General features: G+C 45.4%; 1 protein-coding gene across 1 annotated transcript in view; it reads right to left on the bottom strand.

The window, feature by feature from the left end:
- Positions 1-590: 590 nt before the first annotated feature.
- LOC126419560 (fibroin heavy chain-like) overlaps positions 591-27289 on the bottom strand; it is a 91374-nt gene continuing 64675 nt past the window's right edge. Inside the window, exons 2-6 of the mRNA XM_050086748.1 lie at positions 20241-20486; positions 19300-19666; positions 16490-16840; positions 11782-12089; positions 591-3136 (exon numbers count right to left, since the gene is read on the bottom strand). Of these exons, the coding sequence (XP_049942705.1) occupies positions 2921-3136; positions 11782-12089; positions 16490-16840; positions 19300-19666; positions 20241-20486 (1488 nt within the window). The 3' untranslated portion in view covers positions 591-2920. The remainder of the gene's footprint in view (positions 3137-11781; positions 12090-16489; positions 16841-19299; positions 19667-20240; positions 20487-27289) is intronic.

The following is a 27289-nucleotide window of genomic DNA, read 5'->3' as shown; positions in this document are numbered from 1 at the left end:
TGAGTACGCATCCATGAAATAATTTCCGCCAATATTTAGAGTTCCTGAATTATGATTGACAGTATAGTGTCTAATCTTGCACTATAGCTTCTCACCTCGTCTAATTATATTCCATAGAGAAGCAGCTCTCTCGTCAGAGTTATTAATTTTTTTATAATACTCTTACGAATAGACATTTTAATGCCTTTTCTTATTACAGTTTTCTCTGTGAGCAACAACTAAAGAACATTCCATGTTTTGTGTCTGGGAGACTCGAAGAGGTACTCCTTCAAGAATTCATAATAGTCCTGAAAAACTCTTTGTCTTATACGAACGTCTTCAGGAGTAGGAAAGAGAATATTAGGCATCTTCTTAACTGAAAAATGTGATTACAGCTTCAGTGCAGTGTTTATTGTCTGTATGTGTTTGTCGCAGAGCCCTTCTGTTTATTCTGATACAAGATAAATCATTCTCAAAAAAGCAAGTATGGTAATCGACACGAGGGTAGAGAAGAAATAATGCAATATCATTTCAAAAATTTATTTGACGCATGTACTTACATACATTTATATAAGTACACATAATATGTACAGTTATATGTCATTTACATTTCAAATTGTACTTATTATACAAGCATATTGTGTTACAAGCTTGTTCGCTGTGAAGCTGAATTATTACTTACAAATGATATCGCTAATGAACAGCACCATGGTATAAAAAAACTACATACGATAGAAAATGATATGTGCACATCCTGGAACAACACCAGTGTGAGTAAAATTGATATATGAATGTACTCTGTGTGTATGGGTATATAAATGTATTTGGATTGCACGTGAAAGCGATAAGAGCACAGTATATACAAAAATTAGGACTAGCGCTTCGAAGTTCCTGCTGTGAAAAGAACCACTTAATAAACATAAAGTATTTTCCATCGACCAAATACACCTCGAATGAAATGCAGCAATACTATTAGCTGGCTTTAAGCTGACAGCGAGCTCTATACTATGCGGCAGTTCTCGAAAAACGCTGCAGAGAAATATTTTCTGCAGCCGAGAAAAATATAATACTGTCTAGAACATTATTCTTGATGTCTGATGACGCAAAACGTAGTCCAGAAAATAATGAAGTGAATATAAATATATACATGTAATACAATGATATGATTTAGACTGTATGTTGAATCTTTAGGTTCGTTCTCTGCTCAAAAGGAAGACCCACAAATCGTTTGCAACGGAAGATATGCGGGAATTGTGAGGTGAATGGTGCTGAATAGGGGAAATTTCCGTGAAGAAGAGTTTGTGGGAATAATGAATAAGATTTCAAGACAAAAAGCATTGGCAGACTGGTAATCTACATTCGTATAGTAAAAAATTTATCGTTTGCTACCTCCAGAGGCTATAGGAAGAGAGAATATCAAAATGAGAATTTTACATATTCTCTTGTGCATTCATCTTGTACCACACAGTAAAGGTTTCTCTCAGCAAAATAAGGCACGCTCTGTGAAAAGTGAAGATGTTCCTCATCGTGAAATGAAGCCAAGTTCCCATCATACGAACATCTTTCCCACGACGTTAGAAATGTGGAGAATTGTTGGGTAATAATAATGCTGAGAATGAGCTTTTACTTTGTGCGGCAGAAGCTCACATCATTTACAGCGTCTGATTATACACAGTATGTGGAGCAATAAAATAGTACAAAGTGCTCAAGAAATGAGAAAGGCGCTTCGAAACAAAGAGTGTATATACATTCGAACACGCTGAGAGGTTGGAGGTAAGACATCCAAAGAAGGGAGAACGCCACTTCAACATTACAGTCATAGTTATTTACACATTTCTCTTTCCTGCATTGAATAGCATGTCAAAGGTTTCACGTTTGTCAGCACTGATAAACAAGTTGCAGCGGAACGCATTATATTTTGTGTTGCTTCGCTGCTTCCCTCTCTGTACGCCACTTTTTAAAGTTAAGAATACATTATTTCCAGAACCCGAACAGTATGGAAATCGGGGCGACATTTCGCATTCTAAATGTTCTGGGAGTAACGATAACGGAAATTACTATTTTTCGGGCAGATACCACAGTCGTGCAAAATTTCTGAAACATTTCCATTATTGTCCAGTTTCTGCTATTATACCATTTTCAAGCGGTCTTCGTGTTGACACGATCGAAAATAATGACTCAATGTGCACTCTGTTATTGATGTCGTCACTGGTGATCGCTGCTACGACAAGTTAATTTATTACAGTTGGCTTGCAGTGTGCAGTGCTCTATTTCTGCCACTACTTTTAAACGTTTTGCACACCACTTGTTTGCCCGACTACTTGTCCAAAGTTTCATGCTTGTCCGCTATATGCAGATGGCTGGACTGCTTGGTGGCTTATCCTCACGCACGTTAACTATCGCTTGAAAATGGCGTATAGTGGAAAATAAACAATAATTACAGCCGAAAGAGGAAACATTGCTGTTTTAAATATAGCAGAAATATTTCATGGCGCGAGGTTAGTGGCTTAGTTGATACGATGGATCTGGGGTAACATTCATGAATTATTTCCAGTGTCAGAAAGAGGAGTAGTTACCCAAGGCTACTATCTACAGGTATTTGCACCATGCAGGCAAAGAATGATCATAAATACTTTTTGAGCCACATGTGCACCTGGAATCTGGCCTTACGAACAACTTGTAGACTGAGATATGATAGTCGATGCCACGAAAAGAGGCCGGCCAGGCAAGAGTTGTCTCAAGATTTTGGACGACCGAAGGTGGGCAGAAAGAAGGTTCCGGGTGTCAGTAGACTTGATTTAGACACGAGAAAGTCACCTGGTCAAAAATACACCAGGAATTTGGAGAGAGTAGTGGAACAACGGAGAACATGACGTGCACGGCTGTGGCAGACACGTGACCAGAGAGGGTGAGCGAGGCTCGTGGTAGTCCGGCGGCGACCTTAGGGGTGCGCCTGCGGCCTGTCCTTGTGGACCGTGGCGTGGAAGCCGGTCTCCCAGTCTGCGACGTAGTCCACGGTGCGGACCGAGCCGTCGGGCTCGACCAGCGAGTACTGTCCCTTCACGACGTCTCCGTCGCGCTGCTCCCACTGATGCTTGATGTCTCCGGTGTGGGCGTCGTGCACGCTGTACTCGAACGCGTAGCGGGGGTGGTCGTCCTGCGGGCAGAGTGCAAGTGGGAGGGTGAGTCAAACAGCTATGTGTGCACAATAGCTGTTGAGGAAGACAGGGTAGAAAAACGATGTTTTGGAATACTGGAAGGAAAATAACGTGTGGAAAGGTACTGTTGTACTCTCCTCTTTCCTTTTCCCGTTTGTCAGTAATAACAATTCCCTCTCTGCCTGCTTATCGTCGTGGTCTTGCAACTCTCCACCCTAGCCTATCCTCTGCAAGCCATTCATCTCTGCAGAACTATTGCAACCTATACCCACTTGACCTGCTTACTGTATTGGTCTCCCCCTACAATTGTTAGCCCCCGACACTGGTCCCCACCGATAGCTCAGTGGTCAGCATGACGGATTGCCGTCGTACCGGCCCGGGTTCGATTCCCGGCTGGGCCGGGGATTTTCTCCGCTCAGGGACTGGGTGTTGTGTTGTCTTCATCATCATTTCATCCCCATCCGGCGCGCAGGTCGCCCAATGTGGTGTCGAATGTAATAAGACCAGCACCAAGGCGGCCGGACCTGCCCCGTAAGGGGCCTCCCGGCCAACGACGCCAAACGCTCATTTCCATTTTCCCCCACACTTCTCTCCATTACCAAATTGATCATTCCTTGATGTTTCAGAATATGTCTTATCAGCCGGCCCCTTCTTTTTTTTGTCCAAGTGTGCCATAATTTTTTTTCTCCCCAGTTTAATATAATACCTCTTCGTTACTTACAGCATAGACCCATATGGTCTTCTGTTTTGTTCTGTTACACCACATTTAGAAAAGCTTCTATTGTCCCCTCGCCTGTAATCTTTATAGTAAACATTTCATTTCGGTAGAAGGCTTCACTGCAGACAAAGAACCTCAGGAAAGACTTCCTGTCACTTAACTTTATATTCTATGTATGTATGTTAACTGGGGGCCTAGAAATGACGGAGAGGCTCCTTCTCCACCGCAGCCGCAGTGGTCCACAACCCCACGACGACTACTGCAGTCCACTTCACCCCTCCGTCGCCCCACACCGAACCCAGGGTTATTGTGCGGTTCGGCCCCCGGTGGACCTGCCCCCCCCCCCCCCCACCCCAGGGAACGACTCACACCAGACGAGTGTAACCCCTATGTTTGCGTGGTAGAGTAATGGTGGTGTGCGCGCACGTGGATAACTTGTTTGTGCAGCAATCGCCTACATAGTGTAGCCGAGGCGGAATAAGGGGAACCAGCCCGCATTTGCCGAGGCAGATGGAAAACAGCCTAAAAAACATCCACAGACTGGCCGGTTCACCAGACCTCGACACAAGTCTGCCGAGCGAATTCGTGCCGGGGACCAGGCGCTCCTTCCCACTCCGGAAGGCCATGTTTTAGACTCCTCGGCTAACCGGGTGGGCTTAACTTTATATTAATTGTTAACAATTTTGTGTTTTTCAGAAACACTGTTCTTATTACTTGCCAAATTTATATAAATTCTGAATCGGTTGTCGTCAGTTATTCTGCAGCATATTTCCTAATCCAGTTTCCTGAGTATCGCCTGATGTAATTTCGACCACATTCCATTACCCTGGTGTAATTTTTATTTGTTTTCGTCCTATAACCTCTTTACAAGAGACTTTTCTCTCAGTAGCAAAAATAATGTAAGAGAAAAATAACAAAACATGGAACTCCATTATTTTAAAAAGAATGAAATCTATATACATAATTGAAAAGTATTAAAATGGTTGTAAAATTATGACTATGTGTTTTGAGTGGTGACGGAAGTGAGTTGTTGCTTTAAAATGATATCGATAAATCAGATAACTTGTAGAGTAAATGCTGCAATATAAGAAAGGAAGCGCCTTGGTGATGGATAATTTGGAAGAGAAGTGGCTGTAGGGTATGGACTAGTAACCGAGCAGATCGATATGGGTATCGTGTTAGGTGGAGCGTTTGAGATCCATGACTACTCTGGGAAGGAAGTGGGTGAGAAATATATATATAGGGATACATTAGAAATGACAGCAAGAAAAGATGTGAGTCAAGGGAGACAGGAAGAGGGGAGTAGCGTGGTAGACCACAGGTAATGTAGGCAGGGAAAAGGAAGCGACTGAGAGACGAAAAGAGAAGAAAGCGTAACTCGTCGAACATGACAACATTTGCTCTACTGTTTCGCTGAGAAACTGGCTATTATAAATTAGCAGTTTAGGGAAAGAAGTTCATCTTTTAGTTTAATACTACAGGGAACCGAATTGTGCGTAGAGTGCACGTCAGCTTGTACGAGACGCGGATAGCTATAGGGAGGAATTTAATGTGCCTTTGTTTTGTGAATGAGTGCGGCTAGAATGTTAGGTAAGTGAGATCGCGCCTTGCGATTATGACGACACGAGGAGTATTTGATTTTTGGTGCGAGGTACTCGGGAACATGCGCAGTGTGCAGCTGATGAAGGCGCAGCGTGTTTTACTCACGTAACCACCACGCAGCCATCCTAATTGCGTGTATTAAGCACTGGCACGGTCAAGTAGACGGATGTTGCAGAAATAGAGCACACAAGTATTCATTGTGAGTTCTAGCAGTGTAGAGTTTTTGCTACTCGTGCCGTTTTGGATCACGAGTGCTTGCTCTAAAAAAATGTGTGTGAAATCATATGGGACTTAACTGCTAAGGTCATCAGTCCCTAAGCTTACACACTACTTAACCGAAATTATCCTAAGAACAAACACACACACCCATGCCCGAAGGAGGACTCGAACCTCCGCCGGGACCAGCCGCACAGTGCATGACTGCAGCGCCTGAGACCGCTCGGCTAATCCCGCGCGGCTGCTTGTTCTAGTTTACGTCCCTCACCATATGGAAATATGTTTCGAAACTTCTGGAGGGCATAGAGACAAGCGAATATCTTGGTACATTGACGAAATTATTTTCTACTTAGTTGAGGTGCTCATTAAAAGCTACAAACAAGTTCTTCGTCGTTACCGTATATGGTACTGCGATTCCTTCGAAGAAAATAGAAGGCAACTGTTCGACGAATTTAATTTTGATACAATTATTATGATGCACAGATTTATATATTTGATCTCTTAGACTACCTGAATACGCTCTGTGATGGCAACAACGTAAATCCTGAAAGTGCTGTAGCAGTACGATGTCCGGACAGGGGAGCGAGTTAATCTGGTAGCTAGTGGGCTGTTAGATGAGACGGACAGAGCTATGAATCACGGGTGATATTCCCTCACGACTTGTGGACCGTGCCTCTGCCGCGCAACTGCTGTGTTATTTACAGTTTTTAAATGGAGCTCTTAATTACTGCGGCAGAGCCCGTGGCGTCGCGCGCCCTTTGAATTAGCGGCCGCGCGGCTCTTCTGGATGTTTATTACGCGCGTTCAAAGAGCGGCGGCCTCCTCTTCCAAACAAATGTGCGCTGCTGGAGCGGCGCTCAGGCTTTTTCCTCGTTTAGTGAGCCATATTTTTGCTTTACAACTGGCCGCGTCGGATTATGAGAATTATGCCCGGTGTAAATTGAAAAGAACACGCGCCGTCCATTTCTGTATGATCAGGCGAACAAAGTTGCGCAGGGCTGTTTTTTTGAAAGCCGAAAGAATAAGACGACAAAGATATGGTCGGACATGGAAACCTGAAGTATGACGTTGTTTTACAGAACGATTCCATAAAGCAAGCTGCCCAAGATTGGATTATTTTCTAAGGAACTAACTTGCTGCTGGATTATGACAGATGTCGTGCTCTCTTGCTCCAGCCTCGTATTCATTCGCGAGAGTTCGTTAAATTGTGTAGTTACTTAAAATCCCGTACAGAAACCGAAGCTTTATTCTTCGTTTCCTGTAGTGTAGAGGGCTGACTCGATTTCATCAGTGGCGCTTCATCCCTAACACGTCACTGTCATTCGGAAAACTCATTAGCCATTTGCTACACGTTTTGCTGAAGTAATGGCAAGTTATTGCTTTCGGCATCAGTCCACAGTTCTTTTTCTTGCTCTGACGATTGTGTAATACTGCTGCGACCTTGGAAAGGTTACACATGCAAATGCCTTGATATTTCATTTTTCTGGTACTTTTTAGAAACCGCCTCCATAGCCGAGATCGCTCACGCAGGCCTTTGCAGTGACGTTCGACTCGGAGATGAACCGATCAGAACCATGGTGGGAGAAAATTTTCACTGCCAGTATTTGGCTAGGAAGGGGAGAGGAGATGGTGGCGTTAAGTTCCTGATCACCACTATTTGCGCCAAAGTCTTGGATTAAATTCCACATTGCCTTGCAGGAAGCGAGCTCACGTGACATCTTTGACGGTGAGGACGATAAGTTCGGCAGCCCACTTGGTGCTACTGGAGAGGATTAGGTTATGTGCTGGCACTGGGTTTCACACTCTACTGTCCCCTTATCCACAACAACGCGAACGCAACACTACACTGTACAGTCAGACACATGACACAGATATACATTTGACACCTCGTAGAATGTTGGAGGAAGGCGACGGCAAACCACCTCCGCTTGGACTTCGTCTAGAACGGCGATACAGGATTCCCACATCTACTCGCCTATGCTCAGTTCCTGAATGTAGGACTACTTTGAACTGATAATTTTATAGCATCGTCCCTATCGGGAATTGCTCTGAGGTCACTTTATTTATCAGGCAAGCAGTTAAAACAGGATCGTGTTGTAATGATGGATACGATTTTCTTCTCAGTGTCTTAGGATTACCGCAACTCCGTGTTTCTCGGGACTCTAAATGATTCTCATCCCTTTGGAGAGCGATATTTTTCAAGAAAGATAATGCGCCTTGCAATTTAGCGTTCTCCCAATGGTTTATTTAAAATAATCAAGTTTCCTAAGTATTTTTCTCCCCCCTAAGTATTTTTCTCTTCCCCTTCTCCTCCAACCTTAACCCAGACGTACGTCTGTGGAATTGCCTGAATCATTTTAACTGTATTACTCCTTTATCTCGCTATGAGCAGCATTGCAAGCAGACACCCATGCAGGTACGTAGCGGCCTGTCAACACCAGATACTGATCTCATCTGTTTGATATGTGTATTCTACAGGGTGATTTCTCGGTATACCAGCGTCAGCATCATCGTCGCCATAAAAAATGGTTCAAATGGCTCTAAGCACTATGGGACTTGACATCTGAGGTCATCAGTCCCCTAGACTTAGAACTACTTAATCCTAACTAACCTGACATCACAGGCCGGCCGAAGTGGCCGTGCGGTTAAAGGCGCTGCAGTCTGGAACCGCAAGACCGCTACGGTCGCAGGTTCGAATCCTGCCTCGGGCATGAATGTTTGTGATGTCCTTAGGTTAGTTAGGTTTAACTAGTTCTAAGTTCTAGACGACTAATGACCTCAGCAGTTGAGTCCCATAGTGCTCAGAGCCATTTGAACCATTTTGAACCTGACATCACACACAGCCATGCCCGAGGCAGGATTCGAAACTGCGACCGTAGTAGCAGCGCGGACCAGGACTGAAATGCCTAGAACCGCTCGGCCACAACGGCCGGCATCGTCACCATCAGCCACTTCTAAGAGGCTGAGAAGTCCTCTCACTGCCATAAAAAGTTATCACCATCACTGTAGATCTGGAGGCGCTTCCTTCCATCTTCTACGACGTGCATCTGGCTTAGATTGTTTTACACATCTCCCTGCTAACGGGCCAAGCAGGTCGAAAGTTTTCTGTGGATTTGCCTCCGATAGACTTCTCAGCCACATACTTGAGGTCTTCCTGTGGCTATTGTGGCAGAAGGAGGTCGTTTGTGATCTCCAGGGGAAGATAGCCTTGTCCACTGCAGAGATAGTACGCCAGACTCTTCGTACTTCTAAATGAGCCAGACATACTAGGCTGACATAAGGGTTTGCGCCTTTCCATCATGGAGGTCGTTTTCCTGCACATCTTGGAAATAAACTTTTGATAATTTCTGGCACGGTGCAGTACCTCCCAGAGAAATACTGTTAGCGGGAATAGCATATGCGTTTTCATTCTGTGGTATGTGTGCAAACCCTGTGGACACAGCTGTTGTCATCTGGGACACGGGAGTGAAAAGGCCCAACACTTGGCCATCGAGAAACAGAGGATGACACGCGTAAAGCTGAAATACTAAACACCTTTTTCCAAAGTTGTTTCACAGAGGAAGACCGCACTGCAGTTCCTTCTCTAAATCCTCGCACAAACGAAAAAATGGCTGACATCGAAATAAGTGTCCAAGGAATAGAAAAGCAACTGGAATCACTCAATAGAGGAAAGTCCACTGGACCTGACGGGATACCAGTTCGATTCTACACAGAGTACGCGAAAGAATTTGCCCCCCTTCTAACAGCAGTATACCGCAAGTCTCTAGAGGAACGGAGGGTTCCAAATGATTGGAAAAGAGCACAGGTAGTCCCAGTCTTCAAGAAGGGTCGTCGAGCAGATGCGCAAAACTATAGACCTATATCTCTGACGTCGATCTGTTGTAGAATTTTAGAACATGTTTTTTGTTCGAGTATCATGTCGTTTTTGGAAACCCAGAATCTACTACGTAGGAATCAACATGGATTCCGGAAACAGCGATCGTGTGAGACCCAACTCGCTTTATTTGTTCATGAGACCCAGAAAATATTAGATACAGGCTCCCAGGTGGATGCTATTTTTCTTGACTTCCGGAAGGCGTTCGATACAGTTCCGCACTGTCGCCTGATAAACAAAGTAAGAGCCTACGGAATATCAGATCAGCTGTGTGGCTGGATTGAAGAGTTTTTAGCAAACAGAACACAGCATGTTGTTATCAATGGAGAGACGTCTACAGACGTTAAAGTAACCTCTGGCGTGCCACAGGGGAGTGTTATGGGACCATTGCTTTTCACAATATATATAAATGACCTAGTAGATAGTGTCGGAAGTTCCATGCGGCTTTTCGCGGATGATGCTGTAGTATACAGAGAAGTTGCAGCATCAGAAAATTGTAGCGAAATACAGGAAGATCTGCAGCGGATAGGCACTTGGTGCAGGGAGTGGCAACTGTCCCTTAACATAGACAAATGTAATGTATTGCGAATACATAGAAAGAAGGATCCTTTATTGATGATTATATGATAGCGGAACAAACACTGGTAGCAGTTACTTCTGTAAAATATCTGGGAGTATGAGTGCGGAACGATTTGAAGTGGAATGATCATATAAAATTAATTGTTGGTAAGGCGGGTACCAGGTTGAGATTCATTGGGAGAGTGCTTAGAAAATGTAGTCCATCAACAAAGGAGGTGACTTACAAAACTCTCGTTCGACCTATGCTTGAGTATTGCTCATCAGTGTGGGATCCGTACCAGATCGGTTTGACGGAGGAGATAGAGAAGATCCAAAGAAGAGCAGCGCGTTTCGTCACAGGGTTATTTGGTAACCGTGATAGCGTTACGGAGATGTTTAATAAACTCAAGTGGCAGACTCTGCAAGAGAGGCGCTCTGCATCGCGGTGTAGATTGCTCGCCAGGTTTCGAGAGGGTGCGTTTCTCGATGAGGTATCGAATATATTGCTTCCCCCTGCTTATACCTCCCGAGGAGATCACGAATGTAAAATTAGAGAGATTAGAGCGCGCACGGAGGCTTTCAGACAGTCGTTCTTCCCGCGAACCATACGCGACTGGAACAGGAAAGGGAGGTAATGACAGTGGCATGTAAAATGCCCTCCGCCACACACCTTTGGGTGGCTTGCGGAGTATAAATGTAGATGTAGATGTAGAGAATTTTGAAATAACCTTGTTCATGTATACGGTAATTGAATAAGTGGGATCTATTCATGGGGCGCAAAACGTTCCAACAACATGACAGAATCACCTCTGGCTTGAACTACACCCTCCACACACACTGAGTGGTAAAAATTCAGTGGGACGCCGGTGCACTCCACTCCTTGAATCGTTTCCAAAGGAACAAAATTGCGATACGTTAGAGTGGTAAAAATTCAGTGGGACGCCGGTTCACTCCACTCCTTGAATCGTTTCCAAAGGAACAAAATTGCGATACGTTAGACAGCACTGCATGCCTACAGGCAGCTACTGTTGAATTTCTATGTCATTTGAATCACTGAAGACGTGTAGCTACATGTGCCAATGTGAGAAATGTTCTTTTGCGAGATACTGAACTCCGAATGTCAGTCGTATCAAATTACGAAAATGGTTGAGATGGATCTGCGTTGACTGACAGCACAAATTCCTGTCTAGTCTGAAAATGTTTGTGAGTGACAAGGTATGACAGTGGTCTGTGGCCCCTGCCGCTTTTCTTTTCACAACTGTACTTCGGCCGAGTTACATGACTGCGAGCAGTATACCTTTCCTCATAGACCCGATGGAGAATCTGTATTGGCACACCCACAAATCGGGCCGACGTCATTCACGATATGGTCACGGGCACATGTCCATTCGCGGTAGCTCCTTTCTGCCATTCTGTCAAGTCACCCTGTTAACCTGTCTTAATGCAACGACCACATACGATTGTCTGTCACATACGCACTACTCCACCACCACCACGACTTGCGTCAGCGACGGAGGGTCGACGACCGCCTGGGGCCAGTTCTACACCGTTTACAGTGTTCCAAGGTGACCAGTGTGCACAAATATTTTGTGTGGTGCATCGACACAAGAAAAGTCTACAGTATAAATGCTCGAGGGCACGAGCAAATTAAGAGCTGGGCTTGCGACGGTACTCACGTATTCCTTGACGATGGGCTTGACGACGGCGGCGGCCACGGGCACCTTAGCGACGGCGGCTACTGGCGCCGTGGCGACGTAGGCGGGGGCGGCGGCGGCGGCGTAGCGCACGGCTCCCCCCTGGCCGGAGTAGCCGGCGTAGCCGCTGGCCGCATAGCCGCTGGAAGCATAGCCCAGGCCGCCCGCGGCGGACGAGTACCTCACGCCGACTGCGGGGGCGGCGGCCACCACGGGGGCGGCGGCGACGTACTTCTGCACGGCGATGGCGGGCGCCGCGCGGTACGCCGACGCGGCACTCAGGCTGGAAGCTGCAGAAACAGGCACTGTCAGACGCCAACAGTCGGCTGCTGATGGGAACTGCACCTCCACACGTGAAGGGCTGCCACAATAATCGCGTTACGGAAATCAAGTTACTGGCGCATATTGAGAATCCGTCTCCTCCACTATCCTTCAGATGAAATTCGCTGACACAGGGGCATCTATGCCTTCGCTGGGGCATTTTATGTATATCTGTTGCTTGTTGACAATGTCCTGTGCGAATTCTCAGGTTTGTGCGGGTAGCAGGGGAAGCAAGGTGTTTTGGACTGACTCCCAGCATATGACCTGGCAAGTGGCTTGACCGGGTATTGGGGGGGGGGGGGGGGGGGGGAGGGCGAGGAACAGATCGCGCTTTCGTCATGCAGTGCTGGCATTATATATGTACTTACAGTCACTACTTGAAGGTTAAGGTACACGCAGCCGCTGTCCTTTTCAAAGAGTGTCAAATTGTGTAAAAGTAACCACGAGAGGCGTTTGAAAAGTCAAGTCCGAGAGATGGCACCACCGGCGCGTATCGAGGTCATGTTTAGTTAGTAGCATCTTTGGAAAGAACGCACACCAAATTTCAGCCATATTGGTCTATTTCTTTGTGTTTGACATTCGTGTGAATCAAGGAAGCTGAGTGATTGTTAAACAATGGACGAAGAAGAATTTCGTGTGGTGATTATACATTACTGTATGAAAGGCAAAACGCCTCAGGAAACTAAAGAGAAGCTTGATACACATTAAGGTGACTCTGCACTTTCGATTAGAACAGTTTATAAGTGGTTTCAAAATTTTCGGAGTATCCATATGGGCACAAATACTGAACGTTCTAGACGCCCTGTGGAGGTTACGACTCTAGATATCGTTGATAAAATCCATGATGTGGTGATGGATCACAGAAAAGTTAAGGTGCGTGAGATTGCTAGCGCTGTGGGCATCTCGAATGAACGGGTACATAATATTTTGCACAAATATTTGGACATAAGAAAGCTGTCCGCAAGATGGGTTCCGCGATTGATCACGCTTGACCAAAAACGGAATCGTGTGAAGTGTTAGAAGGATGGTTTTCAGCTGTTCAGGAAGAATCCGCAAGACTTTAAGCGTCGTTTCGTCACTGTGGATGAAACATGGATACATTACTATACTCCTGAGACCAAACAATAATTTAAACAATGGGCTACCAAGGGAGAATCTGCAGCAAAAAAGGCGAAGACCAGTCCTTCGGCCGGAAAGGTTATGGTGCCTGTCCTTTGGTATTCGCAATGGATAATCCTCGTCGACTATCTGGAAAAGGGTAAAACTATTACAGGTGCATATTATTCATCGTTATTGGACTGTATGAAAACCGATCTGCAAGAAAAACGCCGGCGATTGGACCGCAAAAAAATTCTTTTTCCATCGCGACAATGCACCAGCACACACCTCAGCAGTTGTGATCGCAAAATGAATGAAAATAGGATTCCAACTCGTTTCAGAACTGAAAATGAATGATTAAATAATCTCACTATACGCTACCTGATAAGATTCATGCAACTAATTTGAATGGATAACTTGCCGAATTTGGCTCCTACTAAAGGATCGCTATATTCTTGAATAGATATCTATAACTTCGTGTTTTTTGATTCCGACCTAATACAGAAAGCTAAGAAACTAGGTTCATTCAAGAATAACAGACAGACGTCATTGCTCAGTAAGAGTTGTGAAGAAAACATCCTTTTATTTTGTTCTTTCTTTTCATTTCGTTGTCTCTCATACATTTCAAACCGCTAGGTCAGTAATTATATTCGTCCCTATAAATAGAGGATCAATTCGTGAACACTTGCATCACTTCTCTGTTACGGCGTGGTAGGAGCTTGGTAGTGTTGGGGTGACTATGTTGGCAGTAGCCGGATACAAAATATTACCAGGCGGAAGCCGACTGACTTCCACTGATTTGTGCCGATTCAGAACTATGGAGCCCTGGTTCAGGAAGTTCTGAACGAACTCTGCACTGTCGACCATTAACATTGCAACACCGGGAAGGATCGAAGATCGAAATTTTAATTACTAAGTGCATACAGTATACTAATAAGAATACATGATTAAATTTTGTAGGTGAGTTTGTGTTTTATATTTTGCGGATAAGGCCAACAAATGTTCTGGGTGCACTTGTAGCGTTATTTATCGATAAAAATACGAACTTTCGACAGTATCCATCATAGTCATAGTAAAAGAAGCAACTGACTGACGAAGAAGTAAAGAAATTACTCAGATGTAACTGGAGCAGTAGTGCCCGCTGCGAGCAAGGTGTTCATTGCTGCCTACGATGAAACCTCACTCGCAACCTCTTAGTTTCGATCACGATGTATAATGCAGCACGTACTCAGGAGTAGCAACGAGACTGACCAACATGGAAAGTGTCGATGTTGTCGGTTCCTTGTTAGCCAGCACGTCCAGGCTGTCCGTGGCAGCGGCATCAACAGCAAAGAAATTCGGAACTCAATTTCTTCGTACTTCTCGCTGTAACCTGTGCTACTGAGTTCGCCTTACAGAATCGTAGAAGCCTCACCACCTTTCTCCTTAATTTGCTGTTTACTGCGTCCATTGAGCATTAAAGTAATAAGCGGAATGAAACAAAGAACATGAAGAAAATGAATTAAGAGGTACTTTAACGGTCGGAAATGTAGCCCATAGATCGACATGGCAACGATGAAAAAACAGAAGGCGCTTCCTACCTTGTTTTCTGGTTAGTTGTTGCTACGGAAACACTTTCGTAAACGCCTAGCTCCTAATCAGTTTGTTATTCTGATTCACGCATCGATACAAAGTGCACGTCCACAAGGACTACTGAGCCACAAACACAAACCTTAATAAAAATTGTTCAACCACATTCTAATTCCCTTAGACTCGTAGGACTCGAAGTCATTTATGACTGTGGAAATAAGACCGAGAGTGAAGTAGTGTGTAAGGCGTGTACTTTGTACCTCGAGACTGCACCTACCCCTAAGAGTAGAGCAGGGTTATCTGAGCAAGTAATGGCCCACTGAAGAGCCAGCAATTTTCAGTCAAATGCCAGGCAAACTGGTGGAGAGCCATAGGGAGTACCAGTTGGGAATACTTGGGAGAGGATGTTCAGTCCCATCCTTTGCCTTCAGCTAAGGACAAGCTCCAAAAAATCTTGGTGAGATCTGAAAGGTGGGGAACTATTTTCGATTTAATACTCTGAAAATACGTTCCAGATGAAGAATATGAATGCTTAGTACATGCATAGGCGTGTTTTTTAAACTGAGTGCACAGTGATGTCGATAACCTACTTGACATAATGCAGTGTACCTGTGACCACACAGGATTATGTCCCGTATTATACATCGTGATGGGAACAAAGATACTGTGTGAGGCTTCATCGTTGACCCAATGTAATCTTGATCGCAGTGAGCACTGCTACATCTGTTACATCTGAGAAATTCATTTATTTCTTCAACAGTCAGTAGCTTTCCTGACGATGACATTGGCGGGTACTGTCAAAGCTAGGATTTTCATAGGTTATTTACGCTACAAGTGGACCGAGAACGTCTAATACAAAAGGTCTATCACACAAGGTTTAAATGTCCTGTTTGCACCTATTGTGTACCAAGCAAGAGGCAACAAAAAATACTGTGAGAGACTGCCAACACACAGGCACAACAATTCACCTAGTGCTGCTTAGGACCGTGCAGCACTACTTCTGTACCAGTTCCTTCACTAAGTCGTGTACGTCCATCAACAGTGTTGACAATCTGTAGGGAACACTGTCATCAAGACTATTTCGCTTCCGTCTTGTGCTGTCAGACATGTAAATCATTCCTCTGACTGACTTAAAACACGATGTGCTGCAGACCCTTACACAGTTAAGAACCAGACTGCACTGTTTAGTGCGTGCAGTCAGCTCAGTACAATACTCTCAAGACGACCTTCCGACTTATTAGTCACTGTTTACAGAGAACTTGGACCAACCCAGAGTTAAGATCAAAGACTGTGAAGAGAGAGCGAAATTATTTTAGATATCACGGTGGTAGGTTGGGACATCAAGTGCCACAAATCAAACTTCATCAGAGTTAAGAATCATTTACAACATATTCTTAATAAATATTATTTGTTGTTTCGTATTGTGTTACCACTATCGCTTGTTATAGTGCTGCCCTATCTAACAAGTGTTTATTTCCAAATCTGCAAATCAGCTACCATTAAGGAACTATAGAAGAGGAACAGTTTTCTCTACCGTGGGTGTTTTGGGCTGAATTAATAGTAGAATTCAGTTACTACATTCGCATCAGTATCATTACGTCATATAAACGTATCTGGTCAATAGCGCCTTAGTTGAACCTAACAACAAAAAAGTTATAAAGTGCGACGTCTGTAGCGGCGAAAGTGCTCAGTGTCGTCATACCTGCAGAGTATGAGGCCAGCCTGGAAGCGGCGTAGCCACCAGCGGCGTATCCACCAGCTGCGTAGGCGGGGGCGGCGACGGTGGCGACAGCGGGGGCGACGGCGACGGCGGGGGCGGCAGCGACGGCGACTGCGGGGGCAGAGTACCTGGCGGCGGCGCCCAGGCGTGCTGCGGAGTAGGAGCTGCCGCTGGAGTAGCCGGAGTATCCGGAGTAGCCACCGGCCGAGTAGGCGGCCACTGCCGGGGCGACCGCCTTCACAGCGACTGCGGGGGCGATGGCCTTGTAGGCGATGGCGGGGGCGGCAGTGGCGACTACTGCGGGGGCGGATATCACTGCGGCGGACTTGATTCCTGCAGCAGGCGAGGGATCCCCTCAGTGACAGAACAACCTCTCGCTCTTATTTGAGACTCACAGGGTAAGTACCCCAGTTAGGATGGCTACACTGAACAACACATGATGAAAAACGTGTCTATTCCACCACCTACCCAGGTCTTATGTCTGTATGAGGGGTAGTCATAAAGTTTCATCACCTCTAAAAATCCAACTGTGTACTTCGCTATGTATTCACATTTCAAAGTGAAACATTTTTCCCAATGACGGATGACTTAATTACGACTTTGGTTGCAGAAGTATCAGTGTAACCAACAACACAAACGCGATGTTACATCGTGTGAAATTTCACCATGATTACAATATATAATGACGGAAGTAATACGTCTAATTCCATATGTCTTATTTGTCCACTTGTTTAAATTCACCTTCAAAACATCCAAGGTTGCGTTCGGTGACCCACTGGCGAGAGAACTACCGAAGTTAATGTCTGAACAATGGTTTTTATGTCATCCTTGATTCGCCAATTCTCACCTAGTCTGTTACTTTGAAATGTTTTATTTTATACATTTTATTAATGTGTTTTAATTTACGGTTTATTTTCGTGCTAGTCTTCCCAGTATACTCCCTTGTGAAATGTTCCCTCCTTGTAGCTTTACCAACGACAGTCATAAAGTTTTAACTGTCACCTCAAAAACTGAAGCTGTGACCATGAAGCTTGGCGACGGCGTTCACAGTCTTCCCCACATATTCACCCTGTAATGCAACACATATCTCCCAACGATGGATGACCTGACAGAGACATTTTAACTGTTCAGACAATGTTATTCCTCGAAAAATCATCTCATAATTCGGACGCTTCTGTCACTCAATGGATTCTTCATACAAGGAAAGGGGAAAAATTCACTCAGTAGCTTGTTAGGAGAATGTTGTGTGGGTGGAGGGGTGGGGTGGGGTGGGTACAAAATTTGATAGCCCACAGAAGCAAGTGTGACTGTGAACTGTGCAGATTTGGCAGGCACCTTGTCATGGCGCCAACCCACCTCCTTTGACACCTTCTCGTCATCCCACCATGATATTTCTTGATAGTACTCATAACGTCATCAGGAGATTTCAGTAATATGCTGCTCTGACAGTTTGCCCTTTATGAATATAATCTGTTAGCTCCAAACCATGCCAGTCCCAAAACAGGTTCAGCATCTCCTTGCCTGATGATGGATTGCTCTTTGCCTTTTCTCGATGCTGGTGTGAATCCAAGTGTTTCCACAGTCCTTTCTCTCGGGGTCATAGTGATACACCCAGCACTCCATAGTGATTTGGCGACTGGCGAAGTCATCTGGTTGACCTGACGCAACTGCTCTCGTTGCTGACTCAGTTTGGAGGGCTTTTTATATGGGTAAGCAGATGTAGGGGTGGTAAGAACAAACATTTAGTAATGCATACTTTATTCATAGCATCTTTTTATAATTTTGGTGAGTTCGTTGCATGCCCTGTTTCTTACATTCCTGTTGCAATGGGATTTGGTTTCTCCTTCCCATAAACATGGCAATTCTGAGTAAATATTTCTAAAAGCCTCCTAACGTTCTTTTACTGTTAAGTGAAGATGATCGACGGAATGACAAGCCTGGTGTGCAGTGAACGTCAAAACGTGTGACTCTGCTAGTCATCTGTGACTCGTCAGCAACTACACCTACATACTCTACAAGTCACTTTACTGTATATTATGGATAGTACCTTGTACTTATATTATCAACTTGCTTTCCTATTCCATTCGTGTAATAAGCTACAGAAAAAATACTGTATCTCTCGTACATACATCTGCATATCCTCTAATCTCTCTTGTCATATTCTCGTTATAAGTATATGAGATATTCGATGGTGACTGCATAATGGTCGCACAGTCTTCTTCGAATACAGGATCTATAAATTTACCGAGGAGAGTTTTGAGAGACGCCCATTAAAGTTTCCTGAGCATTTCTATTACACTTTCATATGGAGGATACCGACCTGTTACAATCTTAGCAGCTTGTCTCTCAATTCGTTCAAAGTCTGTAGTCATGACTACTTGCTAATGACTCCAAACACCGGAACAATAATTTATAATTGGTTGAAATAGTGTTTTGTATGTGATTTCCTTTACAGAGGCACTGAATTTTCCCAGAATTCTTCCAACAAATCCAAGTCTTCCATCTGCCTTCCTTAATATTAATTTTGTGTAATCGTCCCATTCCATCTTGCTTCTTGGTATTACCACCAAATACTTATAGAGTGTGATACAATGAAGTTCCTAGAATTGGGAGACATTCAGTCCAGCTGCAAGACTGACTCTGGACACTTTTGGACATGTCCAGGCCACTATGATCACAGACAAGACTGAGTGTGTGGTCTACTCGTGAATAAACGGGTAGTGATATCAAAGGCCTTAATGTATAAGCTCGAATACGGCAAACGAAAACTTTTCTTGTTGCTGCACTCCCACCTGAACTGTAAGATGATCCTGAATAGCCAGCAGAGTAGCCAGACGAATAGCCCCCAGAGTATCCTCCAGAGTAGCCAGTGGCGACGACGGCAGGTGCAGCGGCGACTACAGGAGCGGCGGCGACCACAGGGGCGGCGGCGACTGCGGGGGCGGCCACCACGGACTTAATGGCCGAGGTGTAGGAGGTGGCAGCAGATCCCCCATAGGCCCTGCTGGCGCCGGAGTAGCCAGAGTAGCCCGCACTCACCACAGCCGGTGCAGAGTAGGAGGCCACTGCCGGTGCCGAGTAGGCGGCCAACGCAGGTGCTGCGTAGCTCGCCACTGCCGGCGCCGAGTAGGCTACTGCAGGGGCTGCTAGAGCTGCCGTCTGCACACAGATGTGCATTGGGTAAGAAGGGGAGGTGTCCATCACCTAAGTTACTATAGTTAATAAAGGCAAGAACTACAATGTTCACTAATGGTCGTTCAGGCTGTTTGCTACACAGTTTTACATACATTGCCATGAGAATATAATTATGATGATCAAAGTGGATTATTCAGTTGCTACCTGTAACTAATTGGGGCGCAATTGATAATGTCTGATGCAGTCATATACTTTCTTTATGATCTGTTGCTGGGGAGAGAGACAGACAGTAAGATGCTGAGTTAGAGGTTGGGAACTTGCTTGTCCTGTAATTTGCAGCTGGTGTTCGTTTTACTCTTGAAATTGCAATAAAGTTGTAACATCACCTAACTACACAAAAGTCAGTGCAGCCACTGTCAGCACGGGAAAATAGATGAGTGGTGCCTCTAATAGAAGCTGACACAAAGTAACGACAGCTGTGCTGCCGAGACAATAAAGACGTAAACTGTAGCTCTTCTTAGTACATAATGAGGATGACTGATATCTGTCAGGTGGGATCTATTAGAGTGTTGAACAGGTGCAGTGGAACTGAGCTCACCCTGAGAGCGGCGCCGGCCGAGTAGGCTGCGCCGGCGGAGTAGGCGGACCCAGCCGAATAGGAGGAGCCTGCCGAGTAGCTGGCCACTGCGGGAGCGGCGACGGCGGCGACTGCGGGGGCGGCGACAGCGGCGACTGCGGGGGCGGCGGCCAGCGGCAGGTGTCCACACTGTGTCGTGTGCGTGTGGTGCGCGAGGTCGTGGTCGTAGTAGGCCGAGGCCAGCGCCAGGGCGCAGCTGAGCATCACCTGCAACAGCCACGATGCAGACAGAGGTCAGCGATCGCCACCAGAGCCGTAGCAGCAGTGCTGGCTTACTACACACTACAAGATGTATGCGCTGGAGCTAACTCGTGTTACACAGGACTGTATATCTTGCCCACATAGAAAACGCCTCCATTTTTCTCACAGTCGACGAACATTCGAGCTCGCCTTGTCGTGTGTTAAGCTTCAATAGAGTCTATAGGAGTCTTCCTCCATAACTAAGCTTGACTGACTGGCATCCAGAGGACTGCAGTTCGATTCCTGGTACTGTCTCTTTCGTAGGAAGACTGGAATGTTGCGCACTCAGCCTCATGATGCCAACTGATGAGCTATTTGAATGAAAAATAGCGGTTCTCAGGTCTGCAAATCCGATGCTGGCCGAGAGAATAGTGTGCTTACCCTGTGTACCTCCATACCTCGTGCAAATGATAACATTCGCAGAGTATAACACGTCGGTCGGTCGGTACCTATTGGGTCGTCTGACGCCAGAACGGTGGTGCTACAACACTAAAACACTGTACGCAGGGAGAGCTTCGAAGATTCTATAATTCGTGCAGAGACTTGCAGCTGACTCTGCACGTAAAGAAACTCAACACAGTCCTTATAAATAGGCGAAGAGACGCGTTACTTATCGATTACGCTGTTGCCGACAAACCTCTGGAAACAGTAAGGTACCTAGATTGACCACGTAAAATTAATTGTATTATAAGCAGATGCGAGACTACGAGCGATTCTTGAGTATTATTTTTTAGCCTGAGACCCTTCATAGGTGAATTAACAGAAAGAGAAAATCGAACGAGAAACGGAGTGTTTCGTCACGGGATCGATTGCTAAGCGATACCGGGATGCTTAAAAATTCCAGTGGCAGACCTTCAAGACAGAAATTTATGTAGCACTGAGAGATTTACCGTTGAATTTCTAAGAGCATGTGTAAGAAGGAGAGTCGGGCCGGGCAGCATGTTACTTTCTCCTACATGTCTCACGAAATGAGCACGACGGCAAAATCAGAGAGTTAGAGGTCATACGGAGATTTATTAACAACCATCCTCCCCACGCAACACTAGTCTATGGATCTGGGAAGGGTGGGAACTGATAGTGATGCCGGAAGTTCCCTCTGCCGCACACCGTAAAGTCTCTTGAAAAGTATTGATCTAGATGTAAAGTAATTTGAAGGGTGTGTGCACTACAGGATTTAAATTAGACGTAACAATTTTAGTTAATATACGAGGGACGTTCCAAAAGTAAGTTTCGTCCTTGTTTTTGAAAAAAACAAAAAGATGGTACACTAGGTGACAAACAAACGCCATATGAATCCTCACCCATTGTTGATTCAGCAACGGAAGGGGCGTCAGCTGGGGAGGAGTGACGCATGCTCAAAGCGCTGAAGAAGAGAGAGCAGCAGCAGACCGCCGTGTCCGAGACTATTCGAGGACAAATCTTGATGGTATACCGATGTATGCCGACAACACTTGTCACTAGTGGAAGTGCGTACTATTATCCAATATGACTGGGCATGTGGGACTAATGTATTCATCATCTATGCACGCCTACAGACTGTGTATGGTGAAGAGGTCATGTCTCTTCAAATGGCTTGTCACTGGTATTGCATGTTCAGAGAAAGAAGGTAGAGTGCGGAGGATAAAAGTCGAAGTGGGCGTCCGTCCACATCCACGAATGAAAGCAACATTGCTGCAGTAGCAGTGGTGTTAGCCGATAGGCTCATAACGGTGTCAGACGTATTGGCCGTGCCCATCACATGGTCCATGATGTTTTGGGTTACCTAAAAGCATCTGCAAGATGGCTGCTGAGGCCTCCTGAACCCAGATCACAAGGATGCAAGAATAGGGCTCAGCCTCGATATTTTGAAGCGGTACGTGGGAGAGGGAAATGAGTTGCTTTTCGGTATCATCACAGGGGATGAGACGAGGGTGCACCACTTTACCCCAGAATCCAAGGTCCCTCCGACGATGTGAAAGCATCTCACTTCACCAGCGAGGAAAAAATTCAAATAGTTATCCTCCACTGGAAAGGTTGGTGTGATTCTCCAGCACTGGACCATCAATGCGGCACGCTACTGTGACAAGCTCACCAAACTTGGATCCAACATTCGACGAAAGAGACGAGGGCTCTCGAGTGAATGTGTTGTGCTCTTGCATGACAACGCAATACCACACACAGGAAGGCATACAGAGGACCAGATTCGACGCTATTTACGGAAGAGACTGGATCGCCCACCCTACAGTCCCGATATTACCCCATAGGAATTTTACCTGTTCCATGTACTGAAAGCTGCACTTTCGGAGTGTCATCTGCGAAACAGTGCTGAGGTTGTGCGGCAATTCCTTGCATGGCAGGGCGTCCGATCTTACCAGAGCGGTTTCTTCAAACTGATTGCGCGCTACGATAAACGTCCCAATGTCGGTGGCAACTGTGTCGGAAAAATTGTGCAAGGTTTATAGTTCGTGGTGCCACGGCGTGTTTGTTTTTGGAAATAACGTTTCCATATGAAAAACCAAGGCGAAACTTACTTTCGTAACGTCTCTCGTACTTGGGGAACTTTTGGATACCACCTCGTGGCAGAGCGTCGGTAGCTTTGCTATCGTTTACGGTCCGTTCGACCTCCAGCGACAATCAGCCTTGACAGCCAGCTGCCACAGCACGTCAGCGTGGAGTAAGCGAGCACATTGGCCTTGCCTCGCGACTTCTCAATTCATTTGCGCGTGTGCTGGCGGTGACGGCGCAGGTGCGCCCACCACCGGCGGCCACAGTGGACAGTCGGCGTCTCTGGAATGTCGCTCCAGTCTCGCCGCCGCATTCCGGCTCGCCGCACACCACCTGTCTTTCCGCCTATGACAGACCACCGCCTGCGATGTACTGCCCTATCCCCACTCCCTTTCCTAATGCGCCTACGTGGTCTAAAGGGGAAATTCCTTCTCCACAAAGTACGTTTCTCTGGGGCAGTAAACAGAATGAAAATATATATGATCAAATGTATTCAAACACTTGGATGTAATGCAAAATTGATCACTAGATGTCTCGATAGGTGGACCCACCAGTACGAGGAGTACTGTGTTGCCATTAGAGGAGCAGTAATACCAAAATGGGCCGGTCAGTTGAGTTCAGTAACTTCGAACGTGGAGTAGTTATTGGAGAGCTCCTGAGATACAAATCCATCAGGCACATTTCAACCCTTCTAGAGTTATTTAAATCGACTGTTGGTAACGTGACTGTGAAGTGGAAACACGAAGGAAGAAGCACAACTAAACCGACATCTGGCAGTCCTCAGGCACTGGCGCACAGGGACCGTCTAGCAGTGGAGAGGGTGTCTGTAAAAAATGATGCCACGAAATGAGCGAAAGGAATCACCCGTGACTTCCAAAGTGCTACCAGCGGACCAGCTAGCACGACGACTGTGCATTAAAGAATACGTTAAAGGAATGTGGTAGAGTGGTGCAACAGCTCGTCATAAGTCGTACATTCTGTAGTCAGAGCTGGTGTATAGCGCTACACCACTGGACAGAAGTCTTTGCAGTGGTAAAGCACGCTATAGCCTGTGGTAATCACATGGAAGGGTTTGGGTTTGGTGAATTCCTTGAGAACGCTACCTGCCACCATGTGTAGTATCAGTAGTGAAGAATGCATTGTGTTACGGTATGGCGGTGTTTCTCGTGGTTAGGGTGTGATCGCATTATCGCGCTTAAGCAAACGCTAAATCAGGAAGAATATGAACACATTTTAAAGCACGGTGCACTGCTTGCAGTAGAGAAGCAGTTCGGAGACGATTATTGTTTGTATCAGCAAGACAGTGTACTTGTCATGAAACAGTATCTGTGAGGCAGAATGTGGAGAGCAACATCCCTGAAATGGACTGGCCTGCCCAAAATTCCGACCTGAACCCAATGGAACATCTTTGGGAGGAATCAGAATGTTGACCTCGCTCCAGACCCCAGTGTCTAATACCGCTACCTTCTCTGCTTTCGACTCTTGAGGAAGAATGTACTGTCATTCTCCAGAGACATCAGACGCATCATTGAAGGTTACGCCAGCAGAGTTCAAGCCATCACAAAAGCGAAGAGTGCACACGCCCCATGTCAATGTCCACTAATAGCTGTACAATTACTTTCGATCATATAGCGCACTTTCCTGGACAAATAAATATTGGAACAGATACAGCAACCGTTAAACACGAAGGAAGAAGCACGACTAAACCAACACCTGTCAGACCTCATGTAATGGTGGACAGGGACTGTCTAACAGTGGAGAGTGTTGACATCGCCAATGTCAACATCTTTTCATGTCCACAGCTAGATAAATGCCTTTTTATACTTTTCCGTGTTGTGCAGTTTCCAGCTACACCCATCCATGTTGGTCTTGTATGTTTTCTACTGTCAGCTACCCACATTCCAATGAGACGTTTTTTCTCATTTTCTGGAGTCCAGCAAGGACCTACCTTGCTCCATTTACTATCCATTTCCCAGGCTACACGTGACACTCACCGTAGTTTTTTATCAGTGGTCATATTTACTTTGGATATAAAGTGGAACGACCTCGTAAAACAAATCTCTGGGAAAGGAGATTCACTGGAAGAATCCTCAGGAAGTGTAGTGCTCCCACGAAGGAGGTACTTTACAAAATCCTCGTTCGACCGATACTGGAATTTTTCCCGTCAGGATGGGACCTGAACGACTTAAGATTGATGGAAGAAACAGCGAAGATTCAAAGTAGTGCAGCACGTTTCGACACAGATTCATTTATTGAACGCGAAACCATCCCGGAGATTCTCAACCAACTCGACTGACAGACGCGATAAGAAAGGCATTGTGCATTTACTATTAAAATTTCGGGAGTGTATGTTCCCAGAAGTGTGAATCAATATATTGTTTTCTCCTGCGTATATCTCGCGAAAAGTGCATGAAGACAAAATCAGGAAGATTCGAACCCACTCAGAGACTTATCAGCAATCATTCTCCCCTCGCACCATTCGCGCAGTCTGTGTCCTGTTCCACCTTTTTCCCCAGGCTCTCTCTGCAACTGCCAACCTAGATCTCACGATTCCTCACTGATCAGTCCTCGGGTCTCAGTGTTTGTTTGGTTTTCACACGGGATGTCCATGTCACACTGCTGTAAGTAAGAGCCGGTAACACGCATTCATTGCAAACTTCCCCTTTCAGCCACATCGGAAGTGCAGTTTTCGAAACTCTATTTACTTTCCCCAAAAGCGCTCCAAGGCAATCTTTACATTTCTGTTTATTTATTTTACTGCCTACCTACTTGCTCTCTTCAACTGCCCTAAATACAAAACCTCACCAACTGTTTCTGTGGTTTTACTCTTAATTTACAGAATTTTCCTTTTTGATACGATGATTACACACTATTTTAGTCTTATCATAATTGATTTTTCACGCTTACTTTGAAGCTTGATGTACTTTATTTGTTCCATTAGTTTTTGAAGTTCACCTATACTAAAGGCAAATAGAAGGAGATTATCACCAGCAAAATTTGCACCATGACAACTTCTGTTTAGCGGCACATGCCCAGAACGTCAGCTCTAATGCATTTTCACCAATAGTAATCTATATGTAGCACATATTCTACAATCTATTCTAATATCAGCCACTCCCTGTACGATTGTATTCCCTTATTGAGCGGGTAAAATGTAATTGCTTACATTGCTGTACATGCTCCGTCACTTCTCCTATTATATTTGTCATGATTGTCTCGTGAGATATAGATGACACTGTATAATTCTTAAAGAGGCCACCTCGAATTCCTCTCTGAGTAGTTGCATGAGCACAACTTTCTTATCGTTCCAGGTATTTCAGTTTAAGTTTTCCGACCATCTGTGTCGCAATTTTATATAGGTTCTATGACCGCTTTACGGTGTTAAAGTGCGCCTTTTGAGTCCATCAAGCACAGCAGGCAGGCTACTTAATGAGAACCGCAGATGGTGGAGCAACAATGGTACTGCAAAATTTTCTACACAGTCTGCACTTTCTCAGATTCCTCCCAACAAATCTATGTCTCTCATCGGCAGCTACTGGCCTCACATGTTAGCTCGTTTCATACCGTTTCGTTTATTGCATCCAGGTAAGACGAGAAAACCTTTCCATTAGTGCTATAATGTGATTGTAGAACATAATTTCTCTTGTTCATAGGAATTGTCTTGCATTTATATACATTTAAGGAGAGGTGCCATTTAGAGTGGAAAGAGTGGATACGTTTACATGTCCCTGCTGTCATCCAATGGTATTGCAACCTACGAAATTGACCGATACTGTGATAATAACTTTATGAGAACACATGTGGTCTTAAATGTATCCTTGGGACACAGTTGATACTTATGTAGAACACTATGTTTCTATTACGGCGCGCTAGGAGGTCCTGTCAATCGAAACCGGAAGTTTTCACATTTGAGTTACTGGAAACAACAGAATGAAGATTAAGAATTTAACCTGCTGCCGACGTCAAGGGCATTAGAAACCAGGCACAAGTTTGGATTAGAGACGGATGAAGAAGTAAACTGGCGGTGCCCTTTCAAAAAAAGCATCCCAGCACTTACACTGAGAGATTTTGGACGATAATGGGGAACCTAAATCTGACTGGCTGGACAGGGAGAATTTTAAACTGCCGTCCTGCAAAATATGGGGACTGCCAAATGAAAAACTATATGGTTCCAGAGACCTTTGCAAGTCTCAGAGACTTCTGTGATGTATATATATAGACTGAAGCGACGAAAGCCGGCCGCTGTGGCCGAGCGGTCCGGAGCCATGCAGCTGCTACGGTCACAG

This window comes from Schistocerca serialis, chromosome 9 (assembly GCF_023864345.2).
Source record: "Schistocerca serialis cubense isolate TAMUIC-IGC-003099 chromosome 9, iqSchSeri2.2, whole genome shotgun sequence".
Classification (NCBI taxonomy): domain Eukaryota; kingdom Metazoa; phylum Arthropoda; class Insecta; order Orthoptera; family Acrididae; genus Schistocerca; species Schistocerca serialis.
Note: the sequence above shows the minus strand (reverse complement) of the source record. Positions and strands in the feature narration are given on the sequence as shown.